The 22,242-nt window shown below is 37.4% G+C and overlaps 2 protein-coding genes and 1 long non-coding RNA gene across 5 annotated transcripts in view; 1 reads left to right on the top strand and 2 right to left on the bottom strand.

The window, feature by feature from the left end:
• Positions 1-21,136, top strand: part of SCLT1 (sodium channel and clathrin linker 1) — a 44,540-nt gene extending 23,404 nt beyond the window's left edge. For all 3 annotated transcript variants that reach the window (XM_087736826.1, XM_087736828.1, XM_087736829.1), the window contains 9 exons: positions 327-425; positions 2,099-2,170; positions 3,109-3,183; positions 3,695-3,840; positions 4,789-4,981; positions 6,376-6,572; positions 16,433-16,511; positions 17,597-17,692; positions 20,471-21,136. In XM_087736826.1, the coding sequence (XP_087592952.1) occupies positions 327-425; positions 2,099-2,170; positions 3,109-3,183; positions 3,695-3,840; positions 4,789-4,981; positions 6,376-6,572; positions 16,433-16,511; positions 17,597-17,692; positions 20,471-20,533 (1,020 nt within the window). In that variant the 3' untranslated portion in view covers positions 20,534-21,136. The remainder of the gene's footprint in view (positions 1-326; positions 426-2,098; positions 2,171-3,108; positions 3,184-3,694; positions 3,841-4,788; positions 4,982-6,375; positions 6,573-16,432; positions 16,512-17,596; positions 17,693-20,470) is intronic.
• LOC148051571 (uncharacterized) lies at positions 5,990-16,412 on the bottom strand. The gene is made up of 5 exons (XR_015699755.1): positions 16,174-16,412; positions 12,895-13,055; positions 9,883-10,014; positions 6,540-6,643; positions 5,990-6,122 (listed from the first exon to the last, which is right to left on the bottom strand). It is a non-coding gene; the product is annotated as an uncharacterized LOC148051571 (long non-coding RNA).
• The window catches only part of JADE1 (jade family PHD finger 1), a 50,235-nt gene continuing 47,895 nt past the window's right edge, over positions 19,903-22,242 (bottom strand). Inside the window, exon 12 of the transcript XR_015699754.1 lies at positions 19,903-20,286. The gene's annotated coding sequence lies outside the window, so the exon portion shown is untranslated. The remainder of the gene's footprint in view (positions 20,287-22,242) is intronic.

The following is a 22,242-nucleotide window of genomic DNA, read 5'->3' on the forward strand; positions in this document are numbered from 1 at the left end:
TGCCTTTTGGTCTGGGTTCCTATGCTTTCTTCTGTATAATTCCACGCCCAGCCAAAATCTGAAGTCCCAATAATAAGTCCTAATAGAAAAAGGCACCTACTGACACTAACTTTTTGTGTAGTTCTGATTTACACGAGTGTGCATTTACTGCAAAATGTTCTCGCTGTTCTTGTTTTCTTGTTGGGTCTCTGGGTCAGCTACTCCAAAGTAAAAAGGAAAAAAGGTTTTTTGAATAGTAACCGTGTGTGGTTTCGTCTCTCAGTGCTAGATATTATGTCACCACAGAAATCTTACCAGTAGTATTTCAAGTTGTTATTTTTTTCTAGGCACTCTTTGGGGAGAAACAAAAGGAAGAGGAAATAAAAAAAATGAAAGATGAAATGTCTCAGCTTGCAGAAGATACTGCTGCAAGAATTAGAAAGGCAGTAAGTTATGATGTTTAGAAAGAATGGGAAGATTTTTTTGGTTTTCCTCAATGTGACAAGCTATTGATGGTGCATGGTCATCACGAGCAGTTTTCTTACAAGTGTTTTGATAATACAGGTAGCAAGGCAGCATGCTGACAGTACTGTACTCCAGCTTTGTTATCTAGACATATATTCTTCCAAACTAAATGATCTTAAATGTCTGAAGAACCAAAAGCGTTGATGTCGGTGCAGACACTGCTATAGAGAAGGCTGCACTGTGAAGATGTAAAGAATGGCACTTTGGTTTCAGAGACTCTGCTCAGTAGCACATCAACAGACTTGAGTGTTGTATTGGTATTGAGGTATTTAATTTATGATGCATGGCCTCATCTTGGAAGTTGCTGATGGAAGCCTATCATGCATATTAAGATGATAGGACCTGGTGAAAGTTATGCTATCAGGTTTTTGGCATCTCAGTCCTTAAAAATATTCCTCTATTGAGGCAAGTAAGACTCTTCTACCAAGTACAGCTAACAATCAAAAGGCTCAATATCACAGCATGCTTAGAAATCAAAATTTGATAGAGAAGTGACTAAAGAAAATCAAGTTGTAGTCTCTGTATGATTTTTGTTATTGTTGTTATGAGCAGCTGAAAAACTGAAGCTCTTCTGATAAAAGACTAGTCACAAAATTAATTTTCTCCATGTTGTGTCCCATCAGCAGTTAAAATGCAGACTAATCTACCTCAAGGTTCTCAGTAATTATCTGCATGTCAAAGAGCCTGCCTTTATTTTAAGGCAGACTCCAGAGGAAATAAAGGCTTGTTAGAGGCACGTGTTGGCAATGTCTTTTGTTGCAAGTGAACGACAGTGTAAAGCAATTATCTCGTTTGTAAGTTTTCAGTGGTGAAATTGATTTTGCCTCCTTTCACTTTCTTCACTGTGACACAACTTGCATATGTACTGTATAGGGATGAAAGGATTCTTTTTGTTCCCAGTCCTTTCATTTGGCGAGGTTTCAGGAATATACTGCCTAAATTTTCAGAGCCTTTACAATGAGGATAAAGACGGTTTGTGCCTTCTTTGTGGCAGTTACCCGAAAGAATCACAAAAATTGTGTGGATTACTTAAAACTGCGATATTAAATGTCATACACGATTTGGAGAAGGTGCAAGAGCTGAACAGTAATTAGGATAAGCGCTCTAGTTGTGACAGTGATTTACTGATCAGAATCTAGAAATGTCCTATTTCTTATTTTGAAATTATCTCAGTAAAAGTGAATCTATCAAAAGCATAAAAAGTAAAATTTTAAACTATGAGTTGTCATGTTTCTCCAGGTATTAACAAATACTTCTTTCGTTACGTGATCTAAAAATGTCCGTTACGCAAATTGCAAATAACTTGCACCTCACGGACAGCAGCTTTCCTGACAGTCTTTTTCTTTCTGTAAGGTCTTGTTGCGATGCCCTCCTTTCTGCTTTTTTTTCTAAACGCCCGTAGTTAAAGTAGTATGAATTGATAATAAACATTCTTTCTAACATTTACATAGTAAGACTTGTCAGTTATTGCAGTCCCGTGTATTTCCATATTTATATACATGCACCACATATGGACTATATATATGTATAAAAGCAGGATGGAAGAATAGTTCACGGGATTAATTTTTTAGTTTTACTTCGGTTTTGATCACAGGTAGACTCTGCAAAGAAGCAATATAATGTGCAGATTTCTCGACTGACAGAAGAACTCTCAGGTCTTCAGATGGTATGGTGTTGACTGACGATAGTATTTTTGAGACTTCTAGTTTTTGTTTATCAAGTAAAATACTAAATTCGGGTAAAAGTAAGTCGAGTAAAATATGATTAATGAAGAATTGTCCAGGACTATGCTTTATTACTGAATAGCACTTCACGTCCTGCATGTCTCCAGACATGAATGCAACATACAGTGTCTTTCATGTTACTTGACAAAAGCAACTGTGTGCAGTGTCTTAACAGTCAGCGCAGAGATTCATATTTAGGTATAAAGGATACTTGCTTTGAAAATTCCTTTTTAATGTGCAGATTTGCCTTATGTGTATACAATCATATCTTACTTGTACTGAGAATCTTGCCTGGCTCTGCATGAAATAATACAGTTCTGCAAATCCACGCATTTCTTTTTGTAAGTTTATTCCTTGATTTACGCATATTGTTGTCATAGTTCACAAGCATCTTGACAGTGAGATTCTGTGCTGGAAAACATTTCCCATGTGATGGCTTTTCTTAAGTATCCCTGTTTGTTTCAGGGATAAATAAAGCATGGAAAGCAGAGTATTGCCTATCTATAGCTGGGGATGTAGAAATGAAGTACATAAAAGTTGATAAAGTATGCTAAGAGAAAGCCTGTGCATCACAATCGTCGTATTCTTGAATGAACCAGGACTTGTAACAAACTATGTGGGAGACTAGAAGAGCTCGGTGCATATGCACCTATGTATGGATTAAATTTATTAAAATGGTTTCATTTTACGTGTCTTAGTCTGTATAGTGAATGAGGCTGATCCTATAGAGAAAATAATGAGCAGGTAAATACAATCAAATGCATACGTACCAGCAGCAAGAATTACATTTACAATGGCTGGGTTTTAGCTTTGGTACTTCTTGAATTTTTTTTTGAGTTATTTTTTATTAGATTTATTTAAAAATGACTTTTTAAAATAGGAATGCGGAGAAAAACAGGGACAAATTGAACGAGCCATTAGAGAAAAGAGAGCAGTGGAAGAAGAACTTGAAAAGGTAAGACAATTGCGTGCATTTTTACATCACGTTTAAGATCTCCTTTTAGAAGGAAAAGATGTATTGATTTTTCCCATTTCTTAGGGTTTTTTGGTTCCCTTAGTTTTCTTATTTTATTTTTTGAGTAGATTTTCTTAATTGTAAATTTTCAGGTAATTATTTTAATGCGTGGGGTTTTTTTTAATCTGGAAAGTATTTTAAAGCTGTAATACTAAACTGAAAAAGAGGGTTCTTTGAAAAGTGTAAAACATAAAAGGAGAGATGTTCGACATAATCAGAACGAATTTTGGTATATATTCCAGTTAAACTTAAGCTCAATAGACAGAAAACTAAATGAATGCCAGATCTTTGAAAACTTTTTTCCCAAGTAGCAGCAACAATGATAGAAATTCAGCTTTGTTTTAAATCGCTGGAAAATAGGATGCAGTGAGGAGTAGCCTCCTTGTCAGTACCACACTGCCAATCACCAGTGCAAGGTAAAGATGATCTTACATGTAAGTTCATTCTTCAGATTTGCAGGGAAGACAGAGGACATGAATCTGACCATAGAAAACTGGAGCAACTGCATCAGAAATATTTGCTTGCAGAAACTACAAAAGGTGACCTTCAGCTAAGTCTACAGACAACACAAAATAAACTGAAACAACTGGAAATGAAGTAAGTAATGGATATTACAGAAATTGGAATGGAAAGCAGTGGAAATTATTTCTGACTAATTAAATTGTTAATGATGTGTTAGGTTTTTGTCGCATCTTTTTAACCAGTAGCAGGAATAGTATCAAGATACCATAGTTCTGAGGCAAGGGCAATCATGAATTACTGTAAAAGAATTAAAGGAGATAACACACTATGGAATGAAAGATTTTCTTTACAAGATGAGAACTGCAAGCAGTTGTTTGACAAAAAAAATGAAAATATATTATTATTTGGAGTATATTATTTGGAATCTTTACTGCATTTTTAAATACTGGCTGTAGGAAATACTGTTTGTAGGAGAAGTTACTCTATGAAATATTCAGGAAGAATTTGTTACTTTATAAATTCATGTACAGTGAGGAATCTCCTAGTACATTCAGAACACTGTTTACACAGCATACTGAATTTCAGGTCTGTGTTCAGAGCTAATAGACATTATTGCAATTCCAGTAATACAGTGGTAAAAAAGTACAATATGGAACACATTTTTAGACCAGGTGGTTGTTTTCAGCATGAAAAGTGTAGGATTCTCTAGAAGCTTCAGTCATTTCTGTACTCTGATGATCATAAATGCTGTCACTTCACCAGAGCAATCCTCAGCTGGGAATCTGGAAATGTTATCAAAATGAAAATCTTGTTTCTCATTGTCATTTTACTGAGATTGCTACAATATTAGATTGGTTTTATGAATTCCGTCATCTTGATAAAATTCTTTGCTGACTTGTGCATAGTTCTAGCTGTCAAGCCTGTTAAACATGGTGAGCTGATAGAAGCTTTCAGGAAGAAACAGGGGAACAGTTGTACTGGGTCAGACCAAAGATCTGTCCCAATATATATATTTTTTTTTTCTTCTCTAGTACAGTAGTTGTTCAGCTCTTGAGTTCCAACAAGACTTTTCTTCTCTTTCAGCTCTGAGGAAGAGAAATCTCGCTGCCAGGAAGTTATCTGTAAATTGCAAAGCATTCTGGATTCAGAAAGAGAAAAGAGTGCCTTTGTCAGTGAGCAAAGGCTAAAACTTCAGCAAGAGAATGAACAACTGCAAAAAGAAATGGAGGGCTTGAGAAAACTGGCCATAGAGGCTCAAAAAAAAGCTAAAATAAGGGTATGGTTTATATGTTATTTTTCTTTTAACGTAAGACTGATATTTGCTTAATTAAGGCAGCAGTTCTAAGAGAAAATCATTGGAAGTTTAAATTCAGGATGAAAGTTTCAATGATGCTTCCTGGTTTCTGCGTAAGAGTAATTTTGTTGTAGCATTGTGTGTCCTCAGAATCTGCTGGGTAACTCAATCTCTGCTATTTAAATTGTATTTTCATATGTATTACATTCTGCTTGATAAGAAGATCCCAAATGTTCTTTGCTTTTTATAAGATTAATAGATTAAATAATAGCATATTTTCCTTCAAGTGGTTTCACTTATTCCGATTCCAGATCTTCGTTTATCTACTGTCTGTAATGTGTTAGGAATCTCTGTGTGACTTTCAGTCCAGAGCGTTCCTCTACTTGTATGTCCACCATGTTGTCAGAGCAGTGTGGAACTAATAAATAATTTAATAGTGTGGCTGTCAAACATTGGTTCTGTATTTTCTGGACAGAGAACATTTTTCTATATGAATAGGTAACAAGATAATTAGCTGAACGATGGGTGTTCTTTTTGAACGTGTTCCATTAAATGCACCTGAAGCAGACTGCAGGTGGGATAATGAATTAATAGTAACCTCAGTAGATTCATGGTACCTTTGGCTTCTGGAGGGAGTCACAGCTTTGATCCTTGATGTGATTTCTAAACGTATGAAGCTGGTACTTTTGTCATATAAAGCCCTCTGCTCTTAACTCCAGGAGTGTAAAGATACTGAAAAGGGATCTAAGAATCTGCAGCAATGAAGACGTCGGTAAGCAGTTTTACAAGTTATGAATGGGGACCGTCTCAAATCCAGCTTCCAGTTTGCACAAGAAGATAAAGGAAGCAGTCAAATTGAACAGAAAATCTTGTTCCAGCTCCGGAACCCTTTGGTCACACGTAGTTTAAAACCAAAGGATCAGAGTCTTGTAACAGATAGGTAGTGGTTATAAAGCATATCCCAGATCTTTCTTTGTCTCATTTTTAATCAGACAGGCTTCCATTATAGTCACAGATAAGATTTATTGCTTGCTTTCATTTTCCTCTGATGTACAACGGATTTTAGGTGCAGTTAAGAAACTCCTAACACATTTTAGCTAGATGAAAAAGAAAGAACGTGCTTCTGTGGAGAAAACACAAGGGAGAAGGATAAAGATTATTTACAAAAATAAGCATACGCAGCTCATTATTCTTTATTGTCAGGTGTACTATTTGCTTAAATTGGCTTTGGGAACATGTATCTATCAGAACATGTAATTACAAGTTTAATTATTGTATGTTACATGCTTTCAACAAACGTTTATAAATTTAACTCAAGTGATGTAAAAAAAAAAAAAGTGAGAGACTTGATTGTACCCGATTTGTATTTTTTCTAGATAAGCACAATGGAGCATGAGCATGCTGTGAAAGAACATGGATATGAAGCTCGACTTAAGGAAATGGAAGACACCAGTCAAAAGTCTACTGCTGAACTTAGGCGTCTGTTAGTAGCTCAGCAAAAAGCAACAAATCGGTGGAAGGAAGAAACAAAAAATCTTACTGAAACTACAGAAGCCAGGATCAGTAAGCTGAAGTGAGTGCAGTTTTATTCCTCTTCTGGAAGCTGTTACAGTTCTAGTTACTGTTTGGTGTATGGCAGTAAACCTGTGGTGAAAAACCATGAAGAGCAAACCATCCGGGCTAGATGATGTGCTTCCCGCAAAACAAGAAAGAATGCTCTCAAAAGAACTTTTGATGCTCTCTGTGAAATTAGCACTGCAGTAAAAATTTTGCATCTTGTTGATGTGTGTGAATTTTGTAATGACAAAAAGTAAATATATTCCAAAATGGAATATCTTACTTTTAATTTTCTCTTTCAAGATATAACACGCTCAATTTAGAGAATTTTAGCTTTTGGATTATGAAAACCTCTATATTTATAGCTATTCAGAACAGTCACCATAAAATCAGTTGTGGAGTGAGTCTCCAGACTTCTAAAATAAGCTGAAAAGAACCTATTGGGACACACATCTAATGTTCTCTTCTGAGCAGCTGCTGTCATAAATGAGGAGACAAATGAGTTGTGTGATTGCCCTAAGCAAAAATATGATATAAACTTTACTTTTCTCTTAATTCATACAGGTTGCCAGGTAACTAGCTGATACTTGTATTCCCAGCACACAATGTAAGAATATTTTCAGTTTTGAAAGGGCATAATAACAAGGGCGTCTCACACAACAGACACAGGTACAGATTACATGTGATTCCTAGACGCTGGGGAATATAGGCACCTATGGTGCCTGTGAGCCTGTATACAGACAAACATCAACTGATTTAGAAAAGACAGTGGCATTATTGGAAATGGGTGCGTAGAGAAGGAAGTATCCCAATGAGAAATGAGCAATTTGCAAGTTACGTCTGAAATAAATTCTGCAAACTTATCTTTGTTTTAAATGCGTGCTGCTATAGATAGTGTTTGCTTCTACTTGGATGTTAATATCCATTAAAAAATGTTAAGAATCCACACTGATCGGCTTATGAAATAAGCAGATACGGCATCTACATTCATCTGGGTTTTCCTTTCCAGTGTGTGGACACATTGCACGGTGTTAACATATAAATGAATTGATCTGCGCACAGTGTCTTGTCTTTTCTGGTGTTGCCTTCCTCCACCTCAGTTTCCTCGCATGTCTTGTGTTGGGCTGGCAAGTAACAGCCAAACTGTGGCTAGTTGTGAGCTGACGCACACGCTCGCTCACTCGCTGTGGTCAGCCAGCTAGCTGGTGCTTCTAGGAGGCCAAGTTTTAAATGGGCTTCTCTCAACAGAGGCAACGTTTGCCTCATGCTTTATTTGATTTCTAAGCTCAGGAAACTCTGTCAGTTAGATCAAGTAGACTATAAATTAGAGATTAAATTAGCCTGATATTTTTATAGAACTTCTTAGAAGTTTATGTCCTCCAGATCTCTTCCTCTTCAAAATTGGTTGAAGTTTGGGGGAGATTGACAGACTGGTACACAGTAACTTCTAAACTAGGAAGCCTGATTTCATAAGTCTCATTTCTTTAAAGTTAAAATGGTTAGAGAAGAATATGGTGTTGCAGATTTCATTATCTTTTAGGAAGTGCATTCAGTGGTTTTTAGAAGTAAAATTCAGGGTTTGCAGCTCTGTTGAGAAATTTGAAATGACCCTTTAGTTGCTTAAAGCGCAGGATGCGCTCCGGTGTAGTTCTTTGCTCAGAGTGATTTTAGGAGGTGCTTACTATCGTGTTAACAAGGAAGCAAAGCTTTTGCCCTGTTAAAATTGGAAACCTGTGAATTCTAGCATTTATTTCCTTTGGGAGTAATCTTTGGATTTGTCATGTTTTATTATTATAATGGTTTACATATTTGCCGCTCGAACCATAATAATTCCAGTATCCTATGCAAATTTTTTTGACATCTTTTGTAAATGTAGTAACTAAAGAAGAAAAATATTTTGTAATGTTTCGTGCTAAGGTAAATTTAAGCTGTTAAACTAGTAGTTTATTTTCTATAAATGAAATTACAAAAACTCTCACAGCCGAGCATCTAGGTTCATAACTAGGTCCTGAATGTAGTTCAGCAACTTCCAATTAAAAGGGAAAAATTGCAGACTTCCAAAACAATTAAAGTTGTCCGTGAAACAGCTGCTGTCCTTCTTAAAGCTTTAATGTTAAGTGTTAAAATGTTGTTATAGGGGACCAAAAGCTTTAGACCTTATTTATCTGCAGCAAAATGCTGACATAGAAAATATAACAGACATAAGAGGAAGTCTGCTTTGTGAATCTGTATGAAAAACAGGTAGTAAATTGTGAAAATGTCCCTGTTTATGTGAGAGACTGCCTATGTGGCATCATCTGGAAAACTCCTGCAATAATTTACCATCCTGCGTCAAGAGAATACTGCCTGAGGGGCAGAACAGAAAAAATGTTCATCTCCTATTAAAAATTGCAAGTCTACACTAAGTCCACATGATTCTCTGTGACTTCAGTAGATATTTTGGTGAAAGTCTAAAGGCAAAGTCGGTTACTTTTTAAGATGATTTCATAGGTGGTGCTTTTACATACCGTATAAGCTAGAAGCAGAAGTTTTTATCGGACATTTGCTCTACCTAACAAGGACACTGGCAATGGAAACAAGTTTGTTCTCTGCTGGAAGGTAGTAATTTAAACTGACATAGGGAATTTCATAATTAAATCTGTGCGGTCATGCTCTGATATTACGGTGACAAGTGGCTATAACAGAACCTACGAGTATTATCTGGAAGATTTAAAACCAGCTGATTTTTCACATTATACGTGTTACCAGGTACCTAGCTGTACAGTTGGTACAATGCAGTTGGTACGAAAATTAGCTCCTGAATTACGCAGTACTAGTTATTCAACGCAAAGTCCTTGCTTATATTATAAATGAATAATTAGCATATTTATTTTAATCTTATCACAATAACATTTTGAGTAAGTATTCTGAGTGCAAATTCAGAATGGCAAATCACTTCTTACTTTGTTGTGAACTAAAATAAAGTTGCTGATTATTTAAAAAGCAAAATAATTTTGCAGCAAATGCTTTTATCATGGAAATATCAGCAAGACCACTAAATAATAGACTGATGCTGGGTAAGCAGGATCTATTGAATTAAAGGCGCTGTTCGAAAGTCCTCTTGAGGCTAATGCAGGAAATGGTATCGCCAAGCCGTATAGAGGGGTCCAAGTGAAAGGGCGATGTTCACCCAGCTTTCCTGTATACATAATTTCTAAGTTTATGTGGTTTTGAGAGGGTTAGTTAAGCTGTGAGCTTGTAAGGAAAACTTAATATCTTCCCGAGAAACTTCATCTTGTCATGACTGCACAGCAAGGCGATGAACTTCGATGAAGATCTCAACGTACCCTTTTTGGATTTAGATAGAGAGCTCTCCAGGTTTAGCAGCATATCGTGGTTATTTAGTATATGTTGAGGACTGTCTGAGGCACTCCTTGGCACTTCATGAAGTTACTGTTTGATGTATCAGATTCATGTAACTATATGAGCAAATACAGAGATTGTGTTGGTGACATGTAGCAGAAGTTCAGTTTTTAATAAGAAATATTACTCTTACAGCATAGTAATGTGCTTTATAAGAGAATGTTTTTCAGGAAGTTCTAAACTTCCGAACAAAGTCCTATCCATGTGTACAGGGGAGGTAGTTTACATAAAGGCATTTTATACTGCATTTCACCAGAGGTTTGCTGTTAGGGCAGCTCTCGTAAGCACTGAGTCAGTGTCCCATTTGTTAGTGTAGGTGTTTCCCATTCCGTTGCCTTAAATTCATGATCTGTTGCTGGTTTTCAGTTCTATCCTCATTACTTTCGTTTTCCATGTGAAGGTGTCTGAAACATTTTGGCTTCTTTACTAACTTCCCAGCAGCAGCTGCTAACTTTTCCATATTCTGTGCTGCTCGTTTGTCATCTTTTAAGTCTCCAGTGTTTTGTTTGTGAGGTGTAATACATATACATAAAGGAATTATTATTAAATAAATACTTTTAAGAAATGAAGCAATATCAGGGAATGTTAGGTGATTTTTTAATTTTAAAAAAAATAAGAAGCAAAAGTAAATTTTGCAACCTGTAACACTAGAGCAGGGTGTGATTTTTTTAAATAATATGAGAATCTAGTAGATCAGTGAAAAACCTGTAGGTAAAAATGCTGATAAATCAACTGATAGTTTCAGGCTTCACTGAAAATTATTCCATGCTTTCTTGGACATTTGGGTCTCAGTTCAAGTTAAACATGTAATCATGGCCTATAAATCTGAACTTGGAATTACAAAACAGTGCTGAAACAGTAGGCAATGCATTGAATACCTGTAGACTAAATTCCACCATTTTCTTCATAAAAATACATTACAGTCTTCATTTATGAGAAGAGTTTTCTTCCCTCTAAGTATCTTCAGATGCTGTACGCTTTTAGAAGGATTTATTGGTAACAGACCTCGCCTTCACCTTGCAAGAGGGCAAGGAACCAGTTTTGCTTCAATATACTTGTGCCAAAAGTCAATCTTGAAGGTAACTAAGAAGGTCAGTGCTTCTTGCAACATAGGTCATCGTTCCAAATAAAAACCTTGCTCTTGGCAGCATGACTAACAACTCCTGACTAGTGTTTATTCTCTTTATTCCTGCAAAATGTCTAGTCTGGCAGACTATGAAAGGAAGCTGCTCTGACTTTTGATTGCATCCATTTTAGATGTACTTTGAGTTCTAATGACATTTACTGAGGTGAACTGAGACAGCAAATATTTACAATTATAAAACAGTTATGCAAATGAATGATTACTGTTAAGGGTTTTAAAAAAGTGGCATAGCGCTCATATTTATTTAAAGATGAGTTTTGCAAGGCTTTTCTATTGAATTTAGGTCATTTCTTTCTCTAAGAATGTGTTTGTATGTAAAAAAATATATCTGCTTATATGTGTTCATAAACACATACAAAAACTATCACCCTCAGATTAAGTCTGGGGGAACTTTATATTTTAAGTTAATGTGAATTTAATGCTTCCTAAAGACCTGTACTGGGTTTGGCGAGGATGGAGTCAATTTTCTTTATAGCAGCCTGTATGGTGCTGTGTTTTCGATTTATGACCAAAACAGTGTTGCTGAACAGTGCTAGTACAGCGTCCAGGCCTTCTCTGTTTCTCACACTGCCGCCCCACCAGCGAGCAGGCTGGGGGTGTGCAAGAAGTTGGGATGGGAACACAGCCGGGACAGCTGACCCCAACTGACCAAAGGGATATCCCATGCCGCATGACGTCACGTTCACCAATAAAACTGGGCGGAAGTTCTTCCAGCGTAGCTGTTGTTTGGATACTGGCTGGGCATTGGCCTGGTGGTGATGAGTGATGGATTTTGCATCTTTTTTGTTTTTCCCCTTCACTTATTAAACTGTCTTTCTCTTGACCCATGAGGTTTTGTCACACCTGTACCCTTTCGGTTCTCTCCCCCTTTCCTTTTGAGGAGGAGCAAGCGAGCAATTGGCTGGGGACTTACCTGCCAGTTGGGTTAACCCACCTCAAGACCAAAGGACAGATGTGGCTTTTGAGACGAAAATGCATATTAACACTTAGTTTTAGTTGAATTGGTTTGGTTACTTCGTTTGGTAATCTGAATAACCAAATTGGAATTGGATTTAATGTTTAAAAAGTTATTTTGATCTTCAGTGTTACTTCTCCACAAATTTGTGTGGAATTTGATAAGAAATAGAAGCAATCCATGTTGTTGTTGCTGATCTACAGGATGTAGAGCTTCCAGTTGTAAAGTTGTAAGCTCTAAGATCACTGTCAGTTTGAATGTCCCAAAACTTCAAGGGACTTAGGTGATCTGCCTTTGACAGCTGTGGTAAAATAATAGTATCCAGTGCTCCCAGCTTCTTTTACATTTCCTCTCTTCATTTGAAAGAATTTACTTTTGAAAGAAACGAGGAATACATACACACACTTTTAAAGGCTGTTGCTTTCACTGAAGTACTATAATCTAGAAAAATGGTTCCTGTGCCCATAAGGATAGATTGAGAAGGGGTAAGAAAGTTCCGACACCAGAATTTAAGCAAAAACAGGGTAATCAGATCTGCCAGCATTTACTAAAAGAAAATCAAGTGAAAGACTGTATGCAAGTTTAAAAAATAAGGGCAGATTATTCATTCATTCAGTAAAGTCCACCGTGACTGGTCTGTACTTATGTTAACTAGGTTAAACAAATAATTAAAAAAGAGGTCATAATACAAGTAGTAATAGATGGTTAATCCCATCTAATGGGCATATGAGTATTTTTCATAGATTTTTATGTTCTAATCCCGAGAACTGAGAAAAGAATTCAGGTAAATTGAGAAAGAATTTGGCAGAGAACCAGTGGTTACACATAAACTCTTACCGGGCTCCTCACCAGTGGCCAACACCAAGAGCATATTTCTGTTAAACCTGATTCTGGAGCAGAGATCGGAACAAGATTCACACTGATAAGCAAAGTGTCGTAGTTCAATCAAATGACTGAATTATCCACAGAATGCCCTTCAGCGGAGTAGATCTTGAAATCTGCAGATGGGAAAAAGGTAGATCTTGTAACTGGAAAACATGACAGGAAATTGACAGTTCTCTCAGCTTCGCTATTGCTATTACTTTGGCCTGTTAGAGGTGTGGCTGATTGCTCTGTTAAGGTACAGTTTAGCCTGAGTAGGGGTAGGAACAGGTATACACAAGTCTGTTCTCTTTTCAGAAATATAAACTGAATCTACAAAACAAACAGTACATGAGACAATTTATAAACGTTGGCTTAGATGATAGAGGGCAAATACTTTAGAAGTTACTTCCATGTAACAATGCATTTGAGGAGCTTTAAAAATCTTAACTTGTTAACTAATAAAAAAAGCAATAAAATTTAACGCTAATGCATAGTATGAACAAATTGGTAAATTAATAATCTTAACCATCTGACACTATAGTCTAGTAGTAAGATATGACTGGGGGGGAAAATAAAAAATACTTGTTGTAATATAAACCCATTATATTTGAACAACTGTACTGAATGGCTTCATTTTTTTAATATTCACTTGAATTATAATTGTCAGTACTTAACAAAAAGGGAATCCTTGCCATATTGTTTTTAAATTTAAATACTCTGCTTAGCTTAAGTCATCTGATGGCAGCTATTTTGGGTGTCTTTGTTCCAGTTTCTGCTTCCGAAACATTCCTGTGTCATAGTTAGAGTCCCTGACTCATCGGGAGCCGTGCGTGGTTTTTGGAGCGCTCGGTTTTCTCTTTTCTACAATGGAAAAGAATCTGCCTCTGAAGAACGACCTGTTTTGGTGCCTGTGTATGAAGTGCTGGCCAGGGCTGCCTTCTCCTTCTCCCTACATCCTGTACAGTCCATTAAGTGAATTGCACAGCATCTTGAGATGAAGAAGTTTCCTCTGTTTCTAAAACATTATTCTTGGCTGCACTTCTGTAATGTTTGGCAGCCATAGCTGCTTATTTTAAGATGTTCATTAAAGAAAAAAATTAACAGGATGAGAGACAGCTGCAGGTACTGGCAGTATACAAAATTCATAATTACTAAGAGTAACTGAAGCATATTATAGTATAATTCAACCAAAAAAACAGCTGGCACATGCTATATTTGTCAGATGAGAGCTTTGCAGAACGTACTTGCTACAGCTGGCCGATTTATCACCCGTCTGCCGAAATGCTAGAAGCTCACCTTTTGTTTCCCACTCACTTAACAAAGACAATATGGAGTAGGGACCGATTCGGTTATTCAGCAGTTGGGGTTACTGCTCAATTTTAATATTAAAATCTCATAATGTGTGTTTGGGGGAGGGTTAACAATCAGAACGGATTGTCTAGCCCAATGAATGTCTAGCTCAGTAGCCATCATGGTTCCGTAGGCTTACAAGGTTAAACTGTTTTCTTTAAATACGTGTTCAGTGTGATCTAATTATAAAAATAATTTCTTGATATACAGCTGTATATGAGCATGTAAACTCTGTTTATGGCCTGTGCTGCTAAGAATGCTAACTCCACACCCCAGCACAAGCATAGGAGACAGACTGGTTTCAGTAACTAAGACTTTTTAATTTAGAAAATTAATCTATTTGGATAGTCTTCTAAGATGACGTAGAATTTCCTTATTTTCAAAGCCTTTTTAACTAGCGTAGTTAAACTTGAACATAAACAGTCTACACGTTATAAGGAGTAGTGTTTGAATAGCTTTCTAGGGAGTTTGTTTTGAAAAGGTATGTATGAAAAGGTATGACAGGAATTGAATAAAATTGTATAAAATTTCTGCTAATAAAACAGTTTATAAAAACTGAACTTTCAAAAAACAGCTGTTCATTAGGGCTTCTGTATTGAAAATGCTTCATCTTGATGCTTGATACTGATTACAGAGGACAAATTGCAGTAATAGTGTTAAGTATTAACATACTATTTTGATCCTGCAATTGTAATCCATCTTTAGTTTCAATTTAATTTGATATAAAAATGTTCACATGTGGTCACACGGGTATAATCTATATAGAATTTTAACTGTTTAACATCGTTTAAATATCTGGCTATGTACTCTCATTTTTATAGCGGCTAGTCAAAAGATGTTGACCTGTTTTTAGGATATCTACCTGGGATGGGTAAAAGGGGTTGGCTGAGAACAAGGCAGTGGAAACTACCAGCTAGGTGTACTCGCAACCTTATGTTAACCGATATATTGCCACCTTGTATTTCAAGTGCCATATAGCTGTTTTCAGTCAAACTGTTACGAAATACTAAGTTTAAAAATTTTTAAGAGTAAATTATTGTTGAGAACTAAATGCCATCATTAAAATAGCAGAGGCTTTTTCAGATGGAGATCTGAGGTTAAAGTATCTCCTACCTGGCCTCCACTCCCCCAGAAAGAATAAGGGCTTTAGCTTCCATTGCAGTGCATGGCAGTAACAGGCAGAGCACCTAAAGGTTAGGTATCAGCTTTCTGAGTGTTGTCAAGGTGCTACATATTCATGAAGGTGATTGTATTTCGGCATACGTGCAAGTTGGGAAAAGAAGGTAAAGTGAGAATAGATTTGAAAATTCTTCACAAACATGCTTGAATCTCAATGTAGGAGGCGAAACTGGTGGCAAGAATCTTGATCACACCATTTTTTGTGATGGCTGTTGCTAGTGGGGTAGAGACTGGTCAAAGGTTAGAGCAGCTCATTTAGTTTTGTGTCTTCCTCTGGCTAAAATTACCAAAGTTCAGAGATTTTTCCATCTTTAGTCATCCCTCCTCTTCAGTGGCTTGTGATGACAGGAGGCAAGAAGTGTTTCCTTTGAGCACCAACACAAAGATGTCCACCATAACCCAGATATTTTTTGTCTTCAATACTATACAAATTCAGGATCACTCAAACTCATTCAGTATGAAAGTAAAAAGACCACTTTGAAGAAGGTGGCATTTTCCTTTTCCTCATGAAGTGTTAAATTGTTGTCTCATCTCACCAGTATAGAATGATTTGGTTTTAGGTACTTCAAAGCACCTTCAAAAATGTCTACGTTGAAGTCTGGTTATGGGACACTAATTAGAATATTAATCTAAATATTGAATGCACTGTGCAAATGCAGCTTATATTTATAGCATAACATGCCTGCAAAATAAGTTTCAATAAACAGGAAAAAAAAACCAAACCTGTAAAATGTCAAATGCTCTTGACAAAGTTCTGTTGATTCGAACAAAGACATCTCATTCCTCTGCCATTGTAGTTTTGAATACGCATCATGAAGAAGTGCTAGCTGCGTAGTGCTTTTGAAATCAATGTTTTAAGAGCAACGCTGTAATTAAAAATACACCATAAGCCCCTGCAATGCAAGAAGGTACCTATGAAGTTATATTCCAATAACTGATGCGCTACTGTATGTTAATCAGCATCTTTTTTTCTGATTAATAGAAGTGAGCTGAGTCAACAAAAACTTCGTAGCCAGGAGCTCATTTCTCAGCTGGAAATGGCAAATGAAAAGGTAACTGAGGTAAGATAATGACTGATACGACAACTACTTTCAGTTACAACCTGATGCATGCACACTAGGATCTTAACAGAAACCTATGTAGATGAGGTATGTTGCTGGTTTAGAAAAAATTAAGAAATTTTGACAGGACTAGTCATAGCTGGAAAACCGCAGTGTTTCTGCTGACTGACATGTTCAGAGGGCAGGAAGACAAATTAACTTCACTCTCAAATTACAAGAAAAGGTAAAGGAGAGATCATCTTTCATGGTTAGTAATCTAGCAATTTCAGGCAATTCAGGTAATGTTTCTGAAGTCACTTATGCCTATGTATGCATGCATACCTCTAAAAAGGAGTAGGCGTCGTGTTATGCATAATGTAGCCTATGCAGAGATATCAAATTCTCAGCATGCTATGCGTATAGTAGGGTATGTTACACGGTATGTGCATATATGCATATAGATAAAAGCATTATCCATTAAAGATTAAGGGCAGGATTGTTTTGGAATGTGCGTTGTTCAATAATTAACGGCCACTTTAGAAACCAGCTATCCTGTCAGCCTCGTAAATCTGGGATAATATCCAGTTCTACCTAGGATAAGTTCTGTGTTGTCTTTTGTAGAGCTGTATTATTCAGCGGAGAAAAATGGGGCTAATGCGAGAATAGATTTCTGTAAGTAAAGGATGGTTAAGACAGACTTTATACCCTTTGATGAAGAAAGCAGAAGAAATCTGTAGCAAGATTATAATCTCATTTGTATTATCTAGTATATTCTTTTTCCCTTTGAGTATAGCGAAAACATTTCTGTTGTAAGATTGTGTAAATTAAATTACCTGGATTAAAATGTCAGTTTTTATGCATCTTACTTGAAGATGGTGAAATGAGTAGAACTTCCTCGGCAGATTGCTCTGCTTGCAAAAGTCATATGATGTCATATTTGAGCTGGAAATTCTCTATAATGTGTCAGCAGTATGTCTTCAGTCTTATTGTAAGTGGTAAACAGTTCTGCTTCTTAAGTTCCTCTTGTTTTAAGCTTTTTCACTAGAGTATGTATGGATCCAGTAAAAAGAACTTTGCATTTGTAATGAGATGTTTCATTTGCACAGGATGAAAAATTAATGATGGAATATCGAGAATACATCAATAGGCTTCAAAGGCGACTGAGCCAGGCAGAACAGAGGGCAGCTACCGCATCTCAAAAGGTACAAAACTAACAAAAGCCACGTTATCTAAGTGCATTTAAAAAAACCCATTGAATATTACAAAAATATTCACTTTGTATCATTCCTGAGGCAGAGGTGATCATTTATGTGCATTATTACTAATATAATTTTAACAGCAAGCTTGTGTTTTGGATGCATCATCACAAAACTGAGGCATATTCAATTAAATGCCACCTTCTGACAGGATGCTTAAGTGACAGTATAGATTTGTTTATGGAAACAAATTTGATGCGAATTAAACGTGTGTGGTTCAAAATGTGTGAATGCAGGTGTGTACGATCATTTCCATCTTCAGGAATGGCAGCAAGTTAACAAAGAGAAAAAAAACTCCTTAAATAACTGCAGCTCCCGTTTACATAAAGCGGGCTTTTTTAGCTTGGTGTAACCTACTGCAGCAGTCGCAGATGATGGCTTCACATGATAAAGAGCAAACATTGTGCTAATTCCTACACCTGTCTCCTGGGGAGTCTGATTTACAACAAAGCTTCTCTTGAGTTGACGGCTGGAGAGCTGCCTTTATAAAAATTGCTAGGAAGCATAGCTGTTTTGTGGGAATTCTGTGGATTTTTTCAGCCAAGTTCGTTCCCTGGTCTAATTCATTGTGTGGCTGCACAAAAAACATGGGGAAGTGGTGTGCAGCGGTCACAGGACAGAACTGATAGTGTGGAGCTGTTCAGTGTTGATCAAATTGCATGCACCCTTGAGTACCTTCTGCCATGTCATGTGAACTCCCGGAGTTGTTAACTTCTTGTCTGTCTTAGTGGCCTCCAGCAGCTGTGTCCCCTAAGATTGTTGGAGAAGTACACCCCGTGCAGTTATCAGCAGTTATGTATAACAGACATAATAAGTCCTGCAATGTCAAAAATATTGAAAATTGTGCAGACAGAATAGGAAATACTTGGTTTTTTTCCAGGCCATGGGAAGGGAGGAAGGAAGGGACGGTGTATCTATCTCGCTACTACAGTAAACGTGCCTAGCACGTGTTTCAGTGATTCTGGAAAGTTCAGCCAGGGTGGGTCTGTTAGAGCCATTTATGTGCCGAAGACCTCCTTGTGCACCATTGCCATCACTTAATGAGCTGAATTGTTGCTGCCTTCTTTTTCTAGTTCTCTTACAACCCAGTGCCAACTTTGAGCAGTACTATGCAATATTTGTAGACATAAGAGAGATTGGGAGGAAGGGTTTTCTTCAGAGAGAGAAACTTCAGGCTTTAATTGTCTAAACCCCGTGCTACTTATAATTCTTTATTTTCTCTGCTGGAGACTAGGTGAGTTTTTTCCATCCAGCTTTCTTTTTTATATACTATTCAAGCTATACATCTTGAAGCAAATCCCATGGCGGGTTTATACACTGGGTTCACTTATTTGCCACGCAAATTTGTTACTCGGGTTGGTCTCCTATTAAGTAGAGGTGGTCTTTCTGCCTTCTGATTTTTTACAGTGATTTAGGAAACCCATTTGCAAATTACAGCTTTTTAATGTGGGCGATCCCATGTGAGTTGCAGAGAGGAAATGTTTGGTTGATGTAAATTGTCCAATTAGGACAAAGGGCATTTTTTCCCCAACAGCAGTGAATAAATGGGCATGGCTGCCAAGCTATCATAACATAAGCTGTCTTTCCTGGCTGTAAATGCTCTCTGTCATGACAGGGTCTACCCAGCTGGTGAAGAATTGCTCTGAAAGAGTGATTTAGGTTTTTTTACCTCCTGTTTGTTATATGTAGCTGTTCAGCTCTCATACTTCTGAGGTGCTGTCTTCCCTTAAAAAACATGGTCACATCACCTTTCAGGTGTTCAGGAGTAAATTCCTGGCCTCAGTGCCCATATAGGAAGAGGTCTTGCTGTTCTGAGAACATCGATAATTAATTGTTCCTCACCAGTCTCCCTCTGAAAGGTAACAAAGAGATACGATGTTTAGCAGCTAAATTGTTGTCCAGATCTTATTGCCCGTCTTCAGAACTGCCTTGCCCTCTTCAGGCTTGGCAGAGGTTACTGCTGCCAGCCGTCAGGCACGGCTTTTTTGTAGGCACTTACCAACTTCTGTGCCAAGCCCCTTCCTCTCCCTCTACACCCCCCAAAAGCCCAGACGTACCAGCACTGTTCCCACTAAAGGCTGGACAAAGCGGTCTCCAGGAGTACTGCTACAAGAATGTCTGCTCTTCTGAATCTGAAGAAACAAGGTGTTCATTCTCTTCTAGCTCTCAGAAGACCGAATGTTCATGTGTGTGCTTCCTCACATTCAGAATGGCAACTCTTCTCAGTACGCTGAATCTGCAGATTGAGGGCTACTTTCTGACTTAATTGTGTATCCTCATTACATTATCCAGCTTACTTGTAAAATTAAATCAAATATCGGCTAGAGCTGGACTGTTAGGGAATCTAGAAATTACATTCTTAATGTGGTTAGTTCAATGACTATGAATCTTAGCTTATTATTAAAGAATAGTAATTCAGTAAGAAACATCAAAAACACAGGATAATGTTTGCGCAGGTTTAAAATGTGTGTATTCTGTGTAGATGCCTTTAAAGTGTGCTCCTGCTACCTCATCTTTCATCGTCTTGAATTCTTTGGGATCTGAAATAAGACAAGCGCAGTAGTCATCTGTAGAGCACGTTGTAAATTCTACTGTCAACCCCAAATTCCCACATACCTGTGCTTCTTCCCTCTCCTTCGTGACACCTTACATATTGAAGTTCTGCCGATACTTTGATCTTACAAAAAATTATATACGGAACTATCTGCTTGTTTTTAATTACAGCTCAGCCTGATAACTACACAGAAGAAAAAAGCCGCTTCCCTGAAGGATCTGGAAAATATTTAACCATATGTATTGATCATTCACACCATGTTTGGAGTTAGGAAGATTGCTGGAGAAACTTCACATTGGAGCATTAAAGTCAAATGCGTAGCAAGGCTTGTAAAACTTAAACATTTTCTGGTTTATTCAGGTAAGAAAGGGGGTGGATGAAGATACTGTATCTGTATGCATAGTAAAGATTGGAAGAAGACTGCAAAACGATGTAATTGAAGTCCTTTAACGTAGCAGATGAAACAGTCCGATACAGTGCTGTGGCATATTGGTCCTTTTGGTCTAAAACCCACCAGCTCCAACTATGACAAGATTGTGTACAGGGAACAGATAACGTTATTCTGAAATTCACAAACAAACAGCTTTGCTCATGTGCACTCGATACCTTTCATTATTCTTTGTAGCGCAGTAACTTGGGAACGTTTTGAAGATCTTTTATGAATTGTAGTAAGACACTAATTACATCATGAACGTCAAATAGTTGTTGGTTTTACGGTAGGCGTTGCAGCTGCGAAATGCCTCCATTGCCTTCCAGTTTTAAGAATTCGGTTCCGTTTGTTGTGGTATCCCTGGGAAAGAGTCAATAAATAAAATGTTGCTGTGGCTGTTCATACAGCTTGTTTCTAAGGACCATCATCTTTCTTCGGTTGTGCTTTTTCTTCCTAATTACTATTTTACAATTGTTCCTTGCTTTTCTGTTGATCTGCTCTCTTGGTTTGTACGCGTCTAGGAACTTCAGTTCCCTATTACTGCAGTTTGCACAGAGCTGGTGAAGTCATCCAGCTTTAATGCATTTTGAAATAGCGTGTTTGAATTCTACAGATGCCGGTATGTGGGAATCCTCTTGTGCGCACGTTTTTCTTTGGTAGTTGAGAAACTTCATGTATATCACTCTAAAATTAGAGCTGAACTCTGTTTTCTCTTTCAGCACATATTATAAACATTTGATAGGTGTTAACTGACTTTTGAAGTGCTCCCATCTTGGACTTACTTAAGTGACGTAATTTCTTGTCCTTGCTCTTAAATGTGAAGAGTATAATTCTGGTTTGTAAGTTCTAATTCAGTTGAATGGATAATGCTTACCCAATGCTTGATGAAAACCGTTGTTTTGGACTAACAAACCCATATGTCTGTCGCAGTGGATCTTCACCGTATTTGCATTTTAGAGGACAGACCTGGGTTGATCACCACATGGAAGTAACAGTTTGTGCCACCTCCTGAAAACCTGGCTCTTCAAGCAGAGCCTGCAAGATGGACGCAACCTCAAGAACAATTTCTGCTTAGCGCAGAGGAATTTACTATTTCCTACACTTGTCCACACTTGTTTCTTTACTAGTGCTTTCTATGTGCCTGTATCCATTGCAATCTCTGATTTTGCTAAAAGGCTTCCAAGATTTTTCAAAGCAACATGGATACATTGTCCAGAAGCGCCAAACGTCTGTTGCGGTGAGATTTTCATCAGTCAACCACGCATATGATACGGAGGGCAGTAAGTACCAAGCACCTTATTGTCATTTGCATAACGCACATCTGAGATGATGACAGACCACCTGGAAGATTCTGTGTGAGCTATTAATCCCATTCGCTCCATAGAGAGAGGCTCTAGCTGTGAAGTGAAACCCAGCTGGAAATGGCAGGTTTTGAGCAACGGTATTTGTGTATTTGTTCCTTGAGGCACAGAAGGGCACCTGCTTGGTTCCCTTTTAATTATGGGTATATTC

This window comes from Nipponia nippon, unplaced genomic scaffold (genome assembly GCF_047370975.1).
Source record: "Nipponia nippon isolate SJK-2023a ecotype South Korea unplaced genomic scaffold, ASM4737097v1 scaffold_6, whole genome shotgun sequence".
NCBI classification, from domain to species: domain Eukaryota; kingdom Metazoa; phylum Chordata; class Aves; order Pelecaniformes; family Threskiornithidae; genus Nipponia; species Nipponia nippon.